Source organism: Glandiceps talaboti, chromosome 4, assembly GCF_964340395.1.
Source record: "Glandiceps talaboti chromosome 4, keGlaTala1.1, whole genome shotgun sequence".
NCBI lineage: Eukaryota > Metazoa > Hemichordata > Enteropneusta > Spengelidae > Glandiceps > Glandiceps talaboti.
In genome coordinates this window covers 27,582,913-27,600,210 of record NC_135552.1, presented here as the reverse complement: position 1 = coordinate 27,600,210, position 17,298 = coordinate 27,582,913, and the positions used below count along the sequence as shown (strand labels likewise).

Sequence of the window (17,298 nt, the reverse complement as noted above, 5' to 3'; positions counted from 1 at the left end):
ACAAGTGGATAGCACTCCTTGATCAGGCTTCATAAAGGCCAGAGATTCAATCCAAGGTTCTCATCTAAGCGTTATCTTATCAGTGAAGCCATAAGCATTACATGGAATTATTCTTATATTCAGGACCAACCTTTTTTTCTATAGCTCTGCCAAATAACCACTTTTCCTACCCAGAATTTAATCTTAATCTGAAGTAGGTCTTCAAAGCACAAAGTTTGAATCTCACACTCTTTATTTCATCAGTGGTGTCATACAGATTAACATAGGATCAATCTTTTATTCAAGACAAAAAATTTCTATAGCACTGCAAAAAAAACCTGTTTTTCTCAGTAGATACAAGTCAAAATTATCACAACTTTGCTAAATGAGTTCTAAGATCAAGTTCTTTTCAGATAAAACTATTCTTACACTTACCACTCTAAATCTTTGTTCTACATGTTTAGGTACGACCACTTCTTGGATTGTATGTCTTAGATTTGGTAAAATATAATTAGATGCAAACCAGTCTTCAAATTCTTTATCAAGAACTCTATCCATTGCTTCTGTTCTCTGAAGTGTTATGAACAAAATTACTTAGTTATAATGGAATCGTCCGATGTACAAAGTACAAATATGTAATAACAGATATATATGTTTATATTTCCAAAGGACAGCAATGTATGTGCAGTGTACTAGTAAAATGTACTACTAGTAAGTACTTATTCTAGCAAATTGAATGCTTCATTTGTACTGCCTACTACCAGCACTACACATACCAATAGACTGACAACCATTTACATGTAAGATGTTGTACAATGTTGGTCTTTTTTTAATCACAGAAAGTTGTCTCCATTTACCGACTTTGTAGACTGAGTTTATTTTGGTCAAATGTGATTTAACCAACTACTTCTTAGTCTATATGTATTTTGGATATTTCTGTTTCTTTTGTTGTGTTACCTTTACTTTGCATGTATCCAAATAAACATATTTTTAAAAGACATTAACAAAAAAAATGAGTATATCATCAAGATATATGAATTTAGAGTAGAATTTACCTTTCTCTGTCCAAAATTAGGGCAGTCAACTGCCATGTCCAGTAATTGCAGTCCCAGATAGATGGGTGGTTCTGATACAGATTTACTTTGGAATGACTGGTGATAAAAAAAAAAGTAGGAAACAATTAAATACAGTATTAGACTTTATCACCTGCTCAAAACAGCCATGTCAGTATGAATATACATTGCACTACATTAAAAGGTTTTGGTAATGGAGTATAAAAAACAGCTGGAATTTCTGTCTAGTTTCCAATTTTGGCAATGATGAAAGATGACACAACTGTTACAATTAACAATTATTGGAACCAGTTGTGTCATTTTGTGTCATTGTCAAATTCATCCATTCTTTTTAAGACACGCCGGTTTCCAGTTCTTTAGTCATTACACTGTTGCACTAATCCATAACAAATTAGTTTGCAACCCACACAGGCTGTTTCAAAACACTATGATTAAGAGTTCTTAGTTATCAACTTACGAAGGACTGCATCATTGCTGTTTGAATTACATAATTACTGATGCTTTGCAGATAGCTGGGTATGTGATATAAAGACACTGTCATTTTTGATGCTTTGCAGATAGCTGGGTATGTGATATAAAGACACTGTCATTTTTGATGCTTTGCAGCTAGCTGGGTATGTGATATAAAGACACTGTCATTTTTGATGCTTTGCAGATAGCTGGGTATGTGATATAAAGACACTGTCATTTTTGATGCTTTGCAGATAGCTGGGTATGTGATATAAAGACACTGTCATTTTTGATGCTTTGCAGATAGCAGGATATGCGATATAAAGACACTGTCATTTTGCAAAATAAGCCAAATCTAATTTCACTAATAATACCGAATACTGGTAACACATGTGTGTGATTATATACCTACCTTGTATAATATTGTAAATATAATACCATGTAGTGTCTTGCAGTGTAAAAGTCTTCTCAATGCAGCAAACTCTTTGTGAACTGGCTTCAATGGTTGGTAAGGAGGCCATGGTGATGCTGTTCCACTGAATTTATTGGAATTCTTAATGCTGGATGGAGAAAGTTACAAGAATTTTTGAGAATTTTTTTGAAAATTTGACATAACTAATGCCTGGCCCACACTTATGAAATTTGTATATCTGTCCATTGCACTTTGAATGTCTCGTTTTATGTACAGCTGTAACTATGCCCTGTAAAGGTTGAAATTATACCTGGCCCATACTTACTAAGTTGTATATCTGTCCATTGCACTTTGAATGTCTCGTTTTATGTACAGCTGTAACTATGCCCTGTAAAGGGTTGAAATGCCTGGCCCATACTTACTAAGTTGTATATCTGTCCATTGCACTTTGAATGTCTCGTTTATGTACAGCTCTAAGGATGACATGTAAAGGGTCGTAATGATTGGCCCATACTTCTGCCTTGGGTGTGTACATGCCTTGCTGCATTGCACCAGACTCAAACACAGGTTCTTTGTAATCAGCAACCTATGGGATGACAAGAATAGGTATGGAAAGTACTGTACAAGCAGTTGATGACAGACAAAATCACTGATTTATGACAGTATTAAGTATACGTAGTTTTAATTTTTGATTTGTTAGTCTGATATTAACACTGGATTAGTCTTGTTTTAATATCAGGTCAGTGCAGGTATTAATCTTTCCAATTACTAACACATGCTGGTGAGGAGTTAGTCTTGTAGTTAGACCTTGGATCTGTACTTTGGGGGTGCTGAACAAACACAGTTAAGGAGTACCTAACGCCGCCCTCAGTGGCAACCTTTGGTCATCTTTACAGTAAGCAGAATAGCTAAAGGGGTCTCGCAGCTACACTAGTAGTGAGGAGTTAGCGTCAGTCTGGTGTTAGTAAATGAGTTGGCACAATGCTAGCTTGGTCGGAAAGAGACTTTAACCAGAGAATATGGTTACAAAATGCAAAGTATCACCCAAAGTCAAAGATGGTCTGAGTGCCTTCAAACATTAGAAGTTCAAAACCAAAAAAAAATCTTTTGGTTTAAAATCCCACATTGTTTTAGTACACTCCTGATATGTCCGTGAACAATTTTGGATTCACTGTCAAACTTTTTTTGTTTACGCTTCTGTGAGTAAAAGTGTTTATTTTTAACTATGAACCCAGAATCCATGAAATTCTTATATGGAAAACATATTTCGATTTGAATAGACTTCCAAAGCCATATCACCAATACCCTGATCTCTACATCTTGGAAAACATGTTCAAAGTCAGTATCTAGCTATTGTACCTGTTTGAGAATACTTTCAAAGTCTTTTCCAGGTCCTGTAAGGCCAGTCTTGTCCGGTACTAAGTCAATCAGCTGACTGTGTGTTCTATCATTGGCACATAACTGAGTCACTAACTCTGTCTGTAAAATCTCTTTGTCTGATATACCTGTAAAGACATGTAGATAAATATATTCAGTATCTAAATGTAGGTTTTCATAGCATTTCTGGTAGCCATGGGAGGAGGTAGAGGTACAGGTGGAGGTAGAGGAGGAGGTAGAGGTGGAGAAGGAGGTAGAGGTGGTAGCTATGGGAGGAGAAGGAGGTAGAGGTGGAGAAGGAGGTAGAATTGGAGGAGAAGGAGGAGATAGAGTTGGAGGAGAAGGAGGTACAGGTGGAAAAGGAGGTAGAGGTGGAGGAGGTAGAGGTGGAGGAGAAGGAGAAGGAGGTAGAGGTGGAGGAGAAGGAGGAGGTAGAGGTGGAGAAGGAGGTAAAGTTGGAGGAGGAGGTACAGGTGGAGAAGGAGGTACAGGTGGAGGTAGAGGTGGAGAAGGAGGTAGAGGTGGAGGTAGAGGTGGAGAAGGAGGTACAGGTGGAGGTAGAGGTGGAGAAGGAGGTACAGGTGGAGAAGGAGGTACAGGTGGAGGTAGAGGTGGAGAAGGAGGTAGAGGTGGAGAAGGAGGTACAGGTGGAGGTAGAGGTGGAGAAGGAGGTACAGGTGGAGAAGGAGGTAGAGGTGGAGGTAGAGGTGGAGAAGGAGGTACAGGTGGAGGTAGAGGTGGAGAAGGAGGTACAGGTGGAGAAGGAGGTAGAGGTGGAGAAGGAGGTACAGGTGGAGGTAGAGGTGGAGAAGGAGGTACAGGTGGAGAAGGAGGTAGAGGTGGAGAAGGAGGTACAGGTGGAGAAGGAGGTAGAGGTGGAGAAGGAGGTACAGGTGGAGGTAGAGGTGGAGAAGGAGGTACAGGTGGAGGTAAAGGTGGAGAAGGAGGTACAGGTGGAGGTAGAGGTGGAGAAGGAGGTAGAGGTGGAGAAGGAGGTACAGGTGGAGAAGGAGGTACAGGTGGAGAAGGAGGTAGAGGTGGAGGTAGAAGTGGAGAAGGAGGTACAGGTGGAGGTAGAGGTGGAGAAGGAGGTACAGGTGGAGAAGGAGGTAGAGGTGGAGAAGGAGGTACAGGTGGAGGTAGAGGTGGAGAAGGAGGTACAGGTGGAGAAGGAGGTAGAGGTGGAGAAGGAGGTACAGGTGGAGGTAGAGGTGGAGAAGGAGGTAGAGGTGGAGAAGGAGGTAGAGTTGGATGAGAAGGAGGAGGTAGAGTTGGAGAAGGAGGAGGGAGGAAAGGTTTTATCTTTTACCATCAGGACAGTTTTAGTACAATACTGTAGATTTTACCACAATCATACACTTTTTGACAAATTGTTCTCAGTGAAAATGGTCAGTTACAGAAAGTACTCCTTAAATTTTATGTTTACAAATAAAAGTACATCGCATTAAAGCTTGTGTTATTGACAAAATAGACTGATTTCTAATATATAATGTTCTCAAACATTATCAGTTACTGTGTGTATGTATGTATGTATGTATGTATGTATGTATGTACGTACGTATGTATGTGTGTGTGTGTGTGTGTGCGTGCGTGCGTGCGTGCGTGCATGCATGCATGCATGCATGCATGTATGTTTGTATGTATGTATGTATGTATGTATGTATGTATGTATGTATGTATGTATGTATGTATGTGTGTATGTGTGTATGTGTGTATGTATGTATGTATGTATGTATGTATGTATGTATGTGTGTGTGTATGTATATATGCATGTATATATGTATGTATGTATGTATGTATGTATGTATGTATGTATGTATGTATGTATGTATGTATGTGTTTGTCTGTGGATACATACATGTACAATATATGCACTTTATTCACACAGCTACAGACAGACTACATATGTATGTACATATGCATGTCTATCTATCTATCTATCTATCTATCTATCTATCTATCTATCTGTGTGTGTGTGTGTCTGTCTGTCTGTGTATGTGTGTATGTATGTATGTATGTATGTATGTATGTATGTATGTATGTATGTATGTATGTATGTATGTATGTATGTATGTATGTATGTATGTATGTATGTATGTATGTATGTATGTATGTATGTATGTATGTATGTATGTATGTATGTATGTATGCATGCATGTATCTGAAGTGTGTTGGCATCATGAAAACTAATAAATCTTGTTCACATGTTTTCTGACTTCTTATTCAACAAACAACACAACAACTGATATAGTGAGGCTTAAAGTCTTCCAGATATAAATGCCAATGAACAGTGGAACAACAAAATAACAGTCTCTTTTCTATCTTCCATTTTAAAGACCTTACCTAGGTGCTGTCTGCAGTTGATACTCATAAGTAAAAGTGTTAGTGCGCCCTCTAACATGGGAAGTTCTTTGTCTTCATCGAGATGACAGTTTTTATGTTTTGGTGCAATAGTCAACCAATCCATGACAGAGAACCTATCAAATAACTTATGAATGAAGTAGTCTGGGTCTAACTGAGATCCACACAACTATGAAAAGAGAATAAAACATTGTGGAATTGATGATTATACATATTATTTATAGAGACATGATATACAAACTTGTATAACAGCAATGTAAAGAATAAGAATGTATTAACATAAAGTCATTCATTTTGACGGATTAAACAATTCAAATTGCCATTTCAAAATTCAAAACTGGTCTGTACATCATTAACTCATCCCTAAAAATCTCTTTGAATAAATATAGAAGGAAATTAAAACAGCAGTTATCAACTCTACAAGGTTCAAATCTGTATGATAACTTATCTAAGCAGCTAGCAGTACTTATCACCCACAAGGTTCATATTTGTATGATAACTTACCTGGAGTAGGAAGAGATCTGGATCAACCATAGAATTACAGAAATGACTCTGTACATAGGTCATGGCTTGACCCCGGATTTGAAGTCCATTACGTACCCACATACCGGCATGAATTTCACAATTGGCAACCTTGACAAAATATAAACATCAATATCAGAGTTTGATAACAAATGAAAAGGTTGGTTCTAAATAAATTCTTTTATTCATGTTAATATGAAGTGAAACCAATACTACACCAAAATATGAAGTGAAACCAATACTACACCAAAATCAAGTACCCATCTTACATCTTTTATTTATGTAATTGACACAGCCTGTAAGTACCAGGTAATGGATAATAACTGTTTCTATGGTTACTTATTGTGCAAAATATATGAAGCTGTTTGTTAACTTACCTGTATGGCCAGTGGATGTACCATCAGTTTCTTAAGGAAGTCTTCAGTCATTTCAAACTGTGAAATTTTGGCGTCTTGTTTCCGGATAGCCTGGGACAATCAGACAACAACTATTACAACCAAGACCATCATTTTGTCTAAAAGTAGTCTATGCAACATCATTATAACTGAATATCCAGTCACCATTATTTCTCTTTGACTTTGGATCTTAGTTCAATGTAGGATAAAAAAACTAAATTCTTTTAGTTAGACCTCAGAACCCCATACAAACTACTTAAATATCTTCTTCAGTAAAGAGTCTTTCAACAAAACTGCTATAAACTCTACTTGTAAGAAATTAGCACTGACCTGGCTCAAGAATACTGAAAAATATCTGTGAAGAGGAAGGTGGAAGGATATCTGGAATGGGTTTGGGTTATCAGACACATTGAGTGCATCAAACCAGTCCTGTAAATGGGTTTTACAAACTTCTAACAGTGATGACGTCAGTTTGATAGATTCCTGAAAATTAAGAAGGTTTGAAAAGTTTAAAACTATGCTCCTATCATGTACAATGATTTACCCAAGATCGTACATGAGTGGTACCAGACAAGCTGCCAGTTACCTCACCAATCACAAACTGTGAACTACAGTGATACCAGACAAGCTGCTAGGTACTTCACCAATCACAAACTAAATTACCAACACTCGTCAGTTTTGAAGACATGGCCAATATCTCACTTGAAGTTACACATGACAAATGTTTTATCTGTTGTAATGACTGGTTTGACAAAATATCTGTTTTCTGTTTCTATAGTTACCATGCTATGTTTTACTGACTTGAATATCTACAGAAAAGTCTCGTAATAGTAATCATCACTTGGATACATCACAGTTTGACAAAAGTGGGGCTGGTTTTATCTTGCAGCATTTCATCAACGCCTTTGTTTCCCTTGAAATCACAACATGATGAACACTGACATGTTCTTACCTTTGTCTTACAATGTGATATCATCTGCCACATTGGAGCAGCACAAGCTTCAAGTTCAGTAGAAAATGCAGCATAGTATGTATTAGGTTCAAATTCCACATGTTGGGTCAGTTCTCGTATGTTCAGATTCATGGCTAGTAAAAGTAACAACACAGCAAATGTTATTTTGGTCAAAGAATTATTTCCAACACTCAGGTTATGGGCAGGTACTTTGAAAGTGTGGTGTGTTTGTGGGCATCTTGTACACAACGACAAAGGACATCTACTGAATGCAGCTAATTACTGGTAAATCAATACTTCAAGAAAACAAAAAAGGTTCAATCATCAAAGACATAGACATAATAATGTAATAATGTTGGTTTTTATAATATATACTACTTTCCCACTCTGTGCTAAAAGCTCTTTACAATTATTACACCTTGCTCGGATCAGAACGGCACAACGGCCCTTTATACTTCCTCAACTCCCTGGGAGCATACGATCCATGGCAGCATTTATAAGCACATAGGATTAAAGCATTCACATTGCAACCTCTATCCTACCAGGTCCCTAATTATACAGCTGGGTTGACTAAGGCATAGACCCCAGGTTGTATACTCAAGTTTATTTTTTGAGACAAATATGGCCATCCTTCAGTCAAAAGTTACAAATGTTTGGCAATGACTTTCAAGACAATTTGTGCGTCTAATGTTATCTATGTACATGTACACAATTTTAAAGAAAGCAGCTATAGTCACATGCACCCAAAAACTCTTGAAGTAAATCCAAAGGTAACTGACTGAAAAAAGGTCATTTTAAGGTGTTTGCAGACATTTTTTTAAAGTTTTAAAACCAGAATACGTTTCACAAACATGTCGTCTAGCAAAATAGCAATAGTGAATGTGAGCATTTTGAATCACCTTTAAAAAAGGATTGGTTTTGACATTTGACTACAAAGGTCAAGGTCAAGGTCAAAATAAATAATACCAGAAGAAACATCTACAAGTTGAACATACTTACCAGAAAAATAAGAGAGAAAGACCATCCAGTATTTGAGAAGCGTATGATCTTTAAGAAACCTCTCAGCGATTGCCTTGTGTGATAGTACATTGATAAAATCACTGACAATAGGCCAGTAGCAATTCAGGACTAAGGTACGATGGGAACAGTTAACAACCATGTGAAAATTCTGATCTGGTTCTGTCAGAAAATGAAAACATACATAAAATTATAGCTGTAAGTAGTAACTGTGATCTACAAAATGAAAGTCTGTTCTGGTTCAATATGCCATATTCCATATAAAGTTAACTACTTTAGCCTTGCAAGAGGGCACTCAAAATGAGGGAAAATCAGGGTTACATTTTGCATTATGAAGGTTACTGAATAGCGCCCCCAGTGGCCAAACTATACCATATAATAACCGGAATATGATGTACTATAGTACCATACAATGGAAAATCATTCAAATACTGAAGTGCTGTTTAGAAATATTTCCATGAGTTACTTTTTTTTACTCTGTGTAAAAAAGTGGGTACAGAATTACAGACAAATGGTAGAAATTTCCAACGAACAGTGATTTTGTGTGACCCACACTTCAGTTGGTGGCTGCAAATTGAAAGTCAAGTATATGGTGAGGTGAGGGGAGGGGGCTGGGGCCACAAAAATGTTCCATTACAGTAATACACTAAACATACCTCCTATAGTACTTGGTAGAAGTATATTTTCAATCATATTCAACAATGATATAACCATGACATGTAATAACTGCATTTCATCTGTCATCTTAACTGCTAGTAATTCATTACTGAACAGCTGAACACTGATATGAACCACTCGGTTTGACAATGTGTCTGGGTGTTCTGTGTTAGTTAATGCCATTGATACCCGACTGTAGTGTTGAACAAAGGCTCTGGTGAATGGCTCCTGATGAAGACAATAAAATGGTAAGACAATGATTCAGACACGCTACATGCATGTATGAATATGTGTGTGTGTGTGTGTGTGTGTGTGTGTGTGTGTGTGTGTGTGTGTGTGTGTGTGTGTGTGTGTGTGTGTGTGCATCTGGTTAGGATCAAGTGATTTGTGATTTATAACAGTGGGTTTACAATGAAGATAGACATTATTTTAGAATAATGAAATCAATGTGATATTTCAAATATTTAATCCTTACCTTATAATCATTGAATGGAAGCATACTGAGTAATAAAGTGACTATCTTCTGTGGAAATTCATACTTTACAGACCAGAAAACCAGTTCTTCTATGAAAGTTTTGTGTACAATTTTACTCTGTAATGCTGGACAATCTGTAACAGAATAGGCAAGTGAAAGAGATTGGCTTTTAATAATTAAAGATTGGACACCTGGATTTCTAAATTTGTCAAAAAAAAATCATCCTAAATAAGCACCACTTGGTTTAGATTTGATATGAATATCTCCTGTAAGGTATGTGTAGGAATCATTAATTGTAATGATATAACTCAAAGTAGTCTGCCTTGTGATGTCAATGATAACATTTTCTATGTGAACCTAATCCAACCATTTGATAGTCTTGTAATAAGACTTCAGATCTATCCTTTGGAAGGCTGCCTATTAAAAGCCAAATTGTGATCACAGAGCCTTCAGTCTCTCTGGTTGGGCACCCTCAACAGAGCCTTCAGTCTCTCTGGTTGGGCACCCTCAACAGAGCCTTCAGTCTCTCTGGTTGGGCACCCTCAACAGAGCCTTCAGTCTCTCTGGTTGGGCACCCTCAACAGAGCCTTCAGCGATATACACCCTTCATCAGTGTCTAGCAGCTAGACTAACCATTTGACCATCTTGATAATTCCACCATATAAACTTTATCATAAATATGTACCATAATTACTACTACACTCTCATTCAAATGTATAAACTGACCAATGATTTAGTGGCTATATATATTCACCTTTCAAGTGTCTTGGTATATTACTTGGTACTTCCATGCTTCTTAATGGCACAAGGTAATTCTCTTCACTTGTCTCTGCATATGGCTTCTTTCCTTTCTCAACTTTATATCTCCTGACAGTGTTTGATACTGGAACAGAGTTACAAATAACACATTAAAGGAAAGAAAACTTACTGTAAAACTTCATCAAGTGAAACTAGCTTTCTGGGAATTTTCATTCCATTACACTGACCCAGCATCAGGTGTAAATATTTCAAAGCTATACAGGTAAAACGGATTGTGCTTGGTGATAAATTTCTAGTAAAATAAGCATACATCAATCGACTGATGAAACCGTAAAATCAATACATAGATATTCTTCAAAACCAAATTGCTCACTACTTTCAGTCTTATAGTACAGGTGACGAGTTGTTTTCTGACTGGTCTAACATAAAAGACAATATCTATGTAGCTCCAGAGTTATTTTCTGACTGGTCTAGAATAAAAGACAATATCTATGTAACTCCAGAGTTATTTTCTGACTGGTCTAGAATAAAAGACAATATCTATGTAACTCTAGAGTTATTTTCTGACTGGTCTAGAATAAAAGACAATATCTATGTAGCTCCATAGTTGTTTTCTGACTGGTCTAGAATAAAAGACAATATCTATGTAACTCTAGAGTTATTTTCTGACTGGTCTAGAATAAAAGACAATATCTATGTAGCTCCAGAGTTATTTTCTGACTGGTCTAGAATAAAAGACAATATCTATGTAACTCCAGAGTTATTTTCTGACTGGTCTAGAATAAAAGACAATATCTATGTAACTCTAGAGTTATTTTCTGACTGGTCTAGAATAAAAGACAATATCTATGTAGCTCCATAGTTGTTTTCTGACTGGTCTAGCATAAAAGACAATATCTATGTAGCTCCATAGTTATTTTCTGACTGGTCTAGAATAAAAGACAATATCTATGTAGCTCCAGAGTTATTTTCTGACTGGTCTAGAATAAAAGACAATATCTATGTAGCTCCATAGTTATTTTCTGACTGGTCTAGAATAAAAGACAATATCTATGTAGCTCCAGAGTTATTTTCTGACTGGTCTAGAATAAAAGACAATATCTATGTAACTCCAGAGTTATTTTCTGACTGGTCTAGAATAAAAGACAATATCTATGTAACTCTAGAGTTATTTTCTGACTGGTCTAGAATAAAAGACAATATCTATGTAGCTCCATAGTTGTTTTCTGACTGGTCTAGAATAAAAGACAATATCTATGTAGCTCCAGAGTTATTTTCTGACTGGTCTAGAATAAAAGACAATATCTATGTAGCTCCATAGTTATTTTCTGACTGGTCTAGAATAAAAGACAATATCTATGTAGCTCCATAGTTATTTTCTGACTGGTCTAGAATAAAAGACAATATCTATGTAGCTCCAGAATTATTTTCTGACTGGTCTAGAATAAAAGACAATATCTATGTAGCTCCAGAGTTATTTTCTGACTGGTCTAGAATAAAAGACAATATCTATGTAGCTCCATAGTTATTTTCTGACTGGTCTAGAATAAAAGACAATATCTATGTAGCTCCAGAATTATTTTCTGACTGGTCTAGAATAAAAGACAATATCTATGTAGCTCCATAGTTATTTTCTGACTGGTCTAGAATAAAAGACAATATCTATGTAGCTCCAGAATTATTTTCTGACTGGTCTAGAATAAAAGACAATATCTATGTAGCTCCAGAGTTATTTTCTGACTGGTCTAGCATAAAAGACAATATCTATGTAGCTCCATAGTTATTTTCTGACTGGTCTAGAATAAAAGACAATATCTATGTAGCTCCATAGTTATTTTCTGACTGGTCTAGAATAAAAGACAATATCTATGTAGCTCCAGAATTATTTTCTGACTGGTCTAGAATAAAAGACAATATCTATGTAGCTCCAGAGTTATTTTCTGACTGGTCTAGCATAAAAGACAATATCTATGTAGCTCCATAGTTATTTTCTGACTGGTCTAGAATAAAAGACAATATCTATGTAACTCTAGAGTTATTTTCTGACTGGTCTAGCAGAAAAGACAATATCTATGTAGCTCCATAGTTATTTTCTGACTGGTCTAGCAGAAAAGACAATATCTATGTAGCTCCAGAATTATGGTGTTTACATCAAGTTGGTGCAGGTATTTACATAGTACATCATGTTGTGGTATTAGTAGCAGCCAAGAGTAAGCACTGAGTTAGCTTGATGCACACCCAATCAGAAAGTGATTCTTGAACTGAACTAGTCTTGAAATGACATAATCAAAACAAAAGTAGCAGAATATTTTGACCGATTGAGATTGCCACCAATTTTGCCATGAAATACTGGGAAACGCAAAGCTGATTTTTACAAAGTGGCCAGCACTCCTGGTCCAAAAGTTGATTCTGAACAGCACTCCTAGTGGCCAAACTATAATATCTTTTGTCTTTCTGGAAATAGCATATCGGAATCATCACCATTATTTGTAAAGTTTTTGTAATGTTTATTGTTTTGTAGTGGTTACATTGAGAGAGTTTTTATTTGTTCTTACTGTCTGTTAAGTTCTTATAAAGTTGTGGGTTGGTCAAAGCTCTGGTCATAACACTGTGCATAGCGCCACCCATTTTACACATATCATGTAGCAGCTCCAACATCCCCTCAGCTTCCTGTATGGCACATACATACGACTCTGTAAACATAGACACAGATGGAAATATTGTAATGGTTTGAGGTAAAGCAAATCTTGACTACTGACAAGAAGCACTGCTCTGTACCCGATAAAATGTTCCAGCCTGGAATCTAAAAAAGTTACTCAAAAAAGAAAATGATTGGAAGAATGGGGATTTATGGCAGGGTAGTGTACCGTTACATAAACTGGTAAATAGAGAGGTTTAGTTGCACACATTTACGTGTGTTCTATACGCGTAGCATCATAGTCACATGATTTGAAGCAAACTACACGTTCTGTATCAGATGATGCTAAATCAAAATGTGGTCTACGTGTAACATTAAATATGCGTTAAGTTTTTGTCATTTATACGTCATATTTTTTATATCAAAGTTCGGAAGAATAACTGTAAACTAATTGTTTGGTTTTTCATTTGGGTATTTGCGGGAAAAATGGCAAAAATACTGACATGTTTAGAAAACAAAGTCAAGTGTGTGGCCTTTTGGACAGAATTGGCAACACGCCCGTGCACATTCCAATGTCTTTCACGTTTGTGTTCAGAACGCGTAACTAAACACAACTTTGTATGTGTTATTATGTGTACACCTGCATGATAATGCTCCCGTACATGTAGGCGTTCAAACGTGTATCTAAACCTCTCTAATAACTACCATTGACATACATACCTACATACATCCACATGTAAAGTGAGTGTAGGTGTGTGTCCAGGACAAATCCAAGTGTACCAGTACATTTGTATCTCAGACTTCCAGCCATTGATCAAAAGCCATGTTTTAAACTTTATATATTTAATACAGATTGTTTTGTGTAAACGACTTGATATCAAATATCTATCAAAGTAAATAGTTAATTCAGTCTGTGAGCAACAAATTCCTCTATCTGAATATTTTGACAAAATCTCTGAGAGTGTCAACATCAGATATTAACTGTTAGTGGCCACCATGGACAGGTAAAAGCTGAAGAAGACGGAGAGACTTGATTGAAATATTTGGATTGCTCTATTAAAGTCAAGAAATAAATAGCCTAGTCAAATTCAGAGGAATGAAACAATATATTACATTTTACATTATCATCTACCCAGTATCACTTCCAATGTAATTCAATTGAGAGCACATCAACCATTTGCAATAATTTACTATATTAGTCACTTCTTGGCACACTTTGCCCAAATATGGCGTGACGCTCTCCATTCCATTCTTTGAGTGATTTGCGTTTGATTTTATCTTGATATCTTTATGTTTTTGTGCATGAAATAACATTTCCTAACCAATTTGTGTGGTTATGTATTTAAAATGATGTTTCCATGCCACCACATAGGGTATTAGTATATGATAACCCCTTTACCATTTGGATATGGGTTTTGCTGACCTTTGACCTGTGTAATACAGTTGATGGACCCTCCTAAACTATGGCAGTTCCCTTGTTCAACCTTTGTCCACAAAACCCATGAATTGTACTGTATTTACCTGGCTTATGGTTATCTCTTAGGTGTTGAATAAACCTGAGTATAAGTCGTGGTACAATATTTTCTGCCATCATCAATAGATCATTTGGTACTTGTGAGGTGCGAGACAGAGCTTCAGGACCGTGTCTTGGACAAAATCTAGATATAAGATATTGCAACACAAAAGATACATGTTTCAAACTGATGTCAACAGTAGATTTAGCAAGGATTACAAACTTGACACTGAATTCACTTCCCCTTTTGAGACATAAATCATTACACAAACAAATTGCAGACATTGATAGTGCCCAAGCATACATGTAGAAATGATACATTTGATCTCACTGTGGACACAAATCCACATGTCAGATAAGATCTCACTGTGAACACAAATCCACATATGTCAGAGAAGATCTCACAGTGAACACAAATCCACATATGTCAGATAAGATCTCACTGTGGACACAAATCCACATATGTCAGATAAGATCTCACTGTGGACACAAATCCACATATGTCAGATAAGATCTCACTGTGGACACAAATCAACATATGTCAGATAAGATCTCACTGTGGACACAAATCCACATGTCAGATAAGATCTCACTGTGGACACAAATCCACATGTCAGATAAGATCTCACTGTGAACACTGTGGTATTACTATCCAAGGATGCATTGCGGCTCAATGACTACGCCTGCGTGTTCTATATACTATACGCATTTTCAGTGAGGAGGGCGCTATCTACAACATCATCATGAGGCAGCCGGTCACAAATGAATCTAGCCTGTGCGAGCTTATGCATGGGCTTTGCCTAGTTATGATATTATCTTACTAGTATTCAGGGTGAAATGTACCATATGTCTTGTGTGATATGGTTCAATACTTTTCATGTTATGAGATACTAGCTGTTTCTTCCATAAACATTTCTCTCTCTGACATCTATGTCAGTGACACTATTTAAGTCACCATCTGGTTTCAGTCTTGATGATGAAATGGATAATAATTCTTTAGTGTTTCAGAGATGTTACTGTCTGCTACTTAGCTGAGGGTGTTATCATCTGTGAAATTATTATTCCAACAGCACTGTTGTGAAGTAGATAATAGCTGTCATTCTGCTCTTTTTCAAAAAAAAATATTCCATCTACATTAAACTTTGACATGACATGACATGAGTGAGGAAGACCAAAGTGCTAGAATTGATTAACACCTATGCAGATCTCCCTTGTATGGCTTATCTACCAAACACAATTAAATGACACATTTTTATTCAGCTTGACAGGTGTGACACATCACATTATTTGTAAACACTTGCAAACAATAACCTGTTGCAATTATTAACATTACCATGGCAACAACGCCAGACACGCCCACATAAATATAAATGAATACGCATTTGCTGCATGTATACGTTCAGTGACAGTTTACCTTTTCATACTTGACTTGATAGTACCGTATAGTACGTAAATGGTGGACATTGAGGTGTAACTATTATATTCCCACCGTACAGTACTTAAATGGTGGACATTGAGGTGTAACTATTATATTCCCACCGTACACTCATAGCTATATGTTCTCTCGAGATCTCCGATCGACATCAAGACTTGATGTATCAAGAAGAAAATGTCAACAAATCACTGGTTTTAGGATCATGTGTCATGATTTTATAAACAAAATAAACTTACCTAAGGCTTCATCCGAAATGGACAAAAATACTATTCATTTGGAGAATTGTAGACAATATCATGAGTATGCGTGTCTAAAAAAGTAATGAAGTCCTAAAGACTGTTGTAAATAAATAATTTCTCACCCAGCTGAATGCATGACACTAATGTCACCACAGTCACACGCTCCGCCAGCCTGGCTTCGAAACATATTGAAGTCATGGCCTGAATGATCACCACCTTGAAAGCAGTCGGCACACAAAGACATGCACGGAGAAATTCCACAAGTTCTACACCGATAAGCAACAAAATTTGCAGTCCAGACAAGTCCACAAGTTGTCGCATTATCGTACACACGAACAGCCTTTGCGAAGTCGTCGAAAGTCGTACCACCCGCAAGCAAACATCGACACCAATCAAGGGTGTCCCAATTGTCTAAAGGCTTCAGTGGATCAAGCAAGTTGTCAAGCAGATCGCTGAGTTGCTGCTGTCCTCGGGAACGGGCGACCTGGGCTTTTAAATAAGCCGGAGCCCCATGTTTCCCGAGATTTAACAACATATCCGCCATATTGGATTCTTGCTACAGCAAAGCATGCTGGGATTGTTACAGCAGGGGTGAGATCATCGAGAACATATTTACAATATAGGGCCGTGTAATATTCAGATTGTTGTTTTCCAGGTCTACAGACTAAATACACATATAACAACTTTTTGACTATATATTCCTACCTGTAAGGAGAAAAGAGAGATTGACACATTTGTAGCAGCAGGATTCGTACGATATTTTCCTAAGAAAACGGCAATCTAAGCAATAACACGTGCCCCTGTGATCGGGAACAGATCGTATAATTTACATGTGTCTACAATTTGTATATTGACTCTTTCATCCGGATATTCCACTTAGTAAGGATATAATTTCAAATATGTCAAGCAAAATTAGGAAGTGCTCATATGAAACCAGCAGAAGAAACGAGGCAGCATGAGACTATACCTGACTTAATTTTTTTTAGGCTTAGGCCTATACATCATGTATATATTAATTTTGACTTAGAATACCAAAGTGTATGT

At 36.8% G+C, this 17,298-nt stretch overlaps 1 protein-coding gene across 1 annotated transcript in view; it reads right to left on the bottom strand.

The window, feature by feature from the left end:
• The window catches only part of LOC144433693 (E3 ubiquitin-protein ligase UBR3-like), a 37,877-nt gene extending 21,079 nt beyond the window's left edge, over positions 1–16,798 (bottom strand). Inside the window, exons 1-17 of the mRNA XM_078122045.1 lie at positions 16,377–16,798; positions 14,589–14,725; positions 12,985–13,122; positions 10,425–10,553; positions 9,671–9,804; positions 9,195–9,423; positions 8,521–8,700; positions 7,522–7,655; positions 6,900–7,052; positions 6,552–6,641; positions 6,157–6,285; positions 5,635–5,821; positions 3,274–3,419; positions 2,337–2,500; positions 1,915–2,062; positions 1,035–1,130; positions 415–549 (exon numbers count right to left, since the gene is read on the bottom strand). Coding sequence (XP_077978171.1) covers positions 415–549; positions 1,035–1,130; positions 1,915–2,062; positions 2,337–2,500; positions 3,274–3,419; positions 5,635–5,821; positions 6,157–6,285; positions 6,552–6,641; positions 6,900–7,052; positions 7,522–7,655; positions 8,521–8,700; positions 9,195–9,423; positions 9,671–9,804; positions 10,425–10,553; positions 12,985–13,122; positions 14,589–14,725; positions 16,377–16,798 — 2,751 coding nt within the window. The remainder of the gene's footprint in view (positions 1–414; positions 550–1,034; positions 1,131–1,914; positions 2,063–2,336; positions 2,501–3,273; positions 3,420–5,634; positions 5,822–6,156; positions 6,286–6,551; positions 6,642–6,899; positions 7,053–7,521; positions 7,656–8,520; positions 8,701–9,194; positions 9,424–9,670; positions 9,805–10,424; positions 10,554–12,984; positions 13,123–14,588; positions 14,726–16,376) is intronic.
• Between the last annotated feature and the right edge of the window lie 500 nt (positions 16,799–17,298).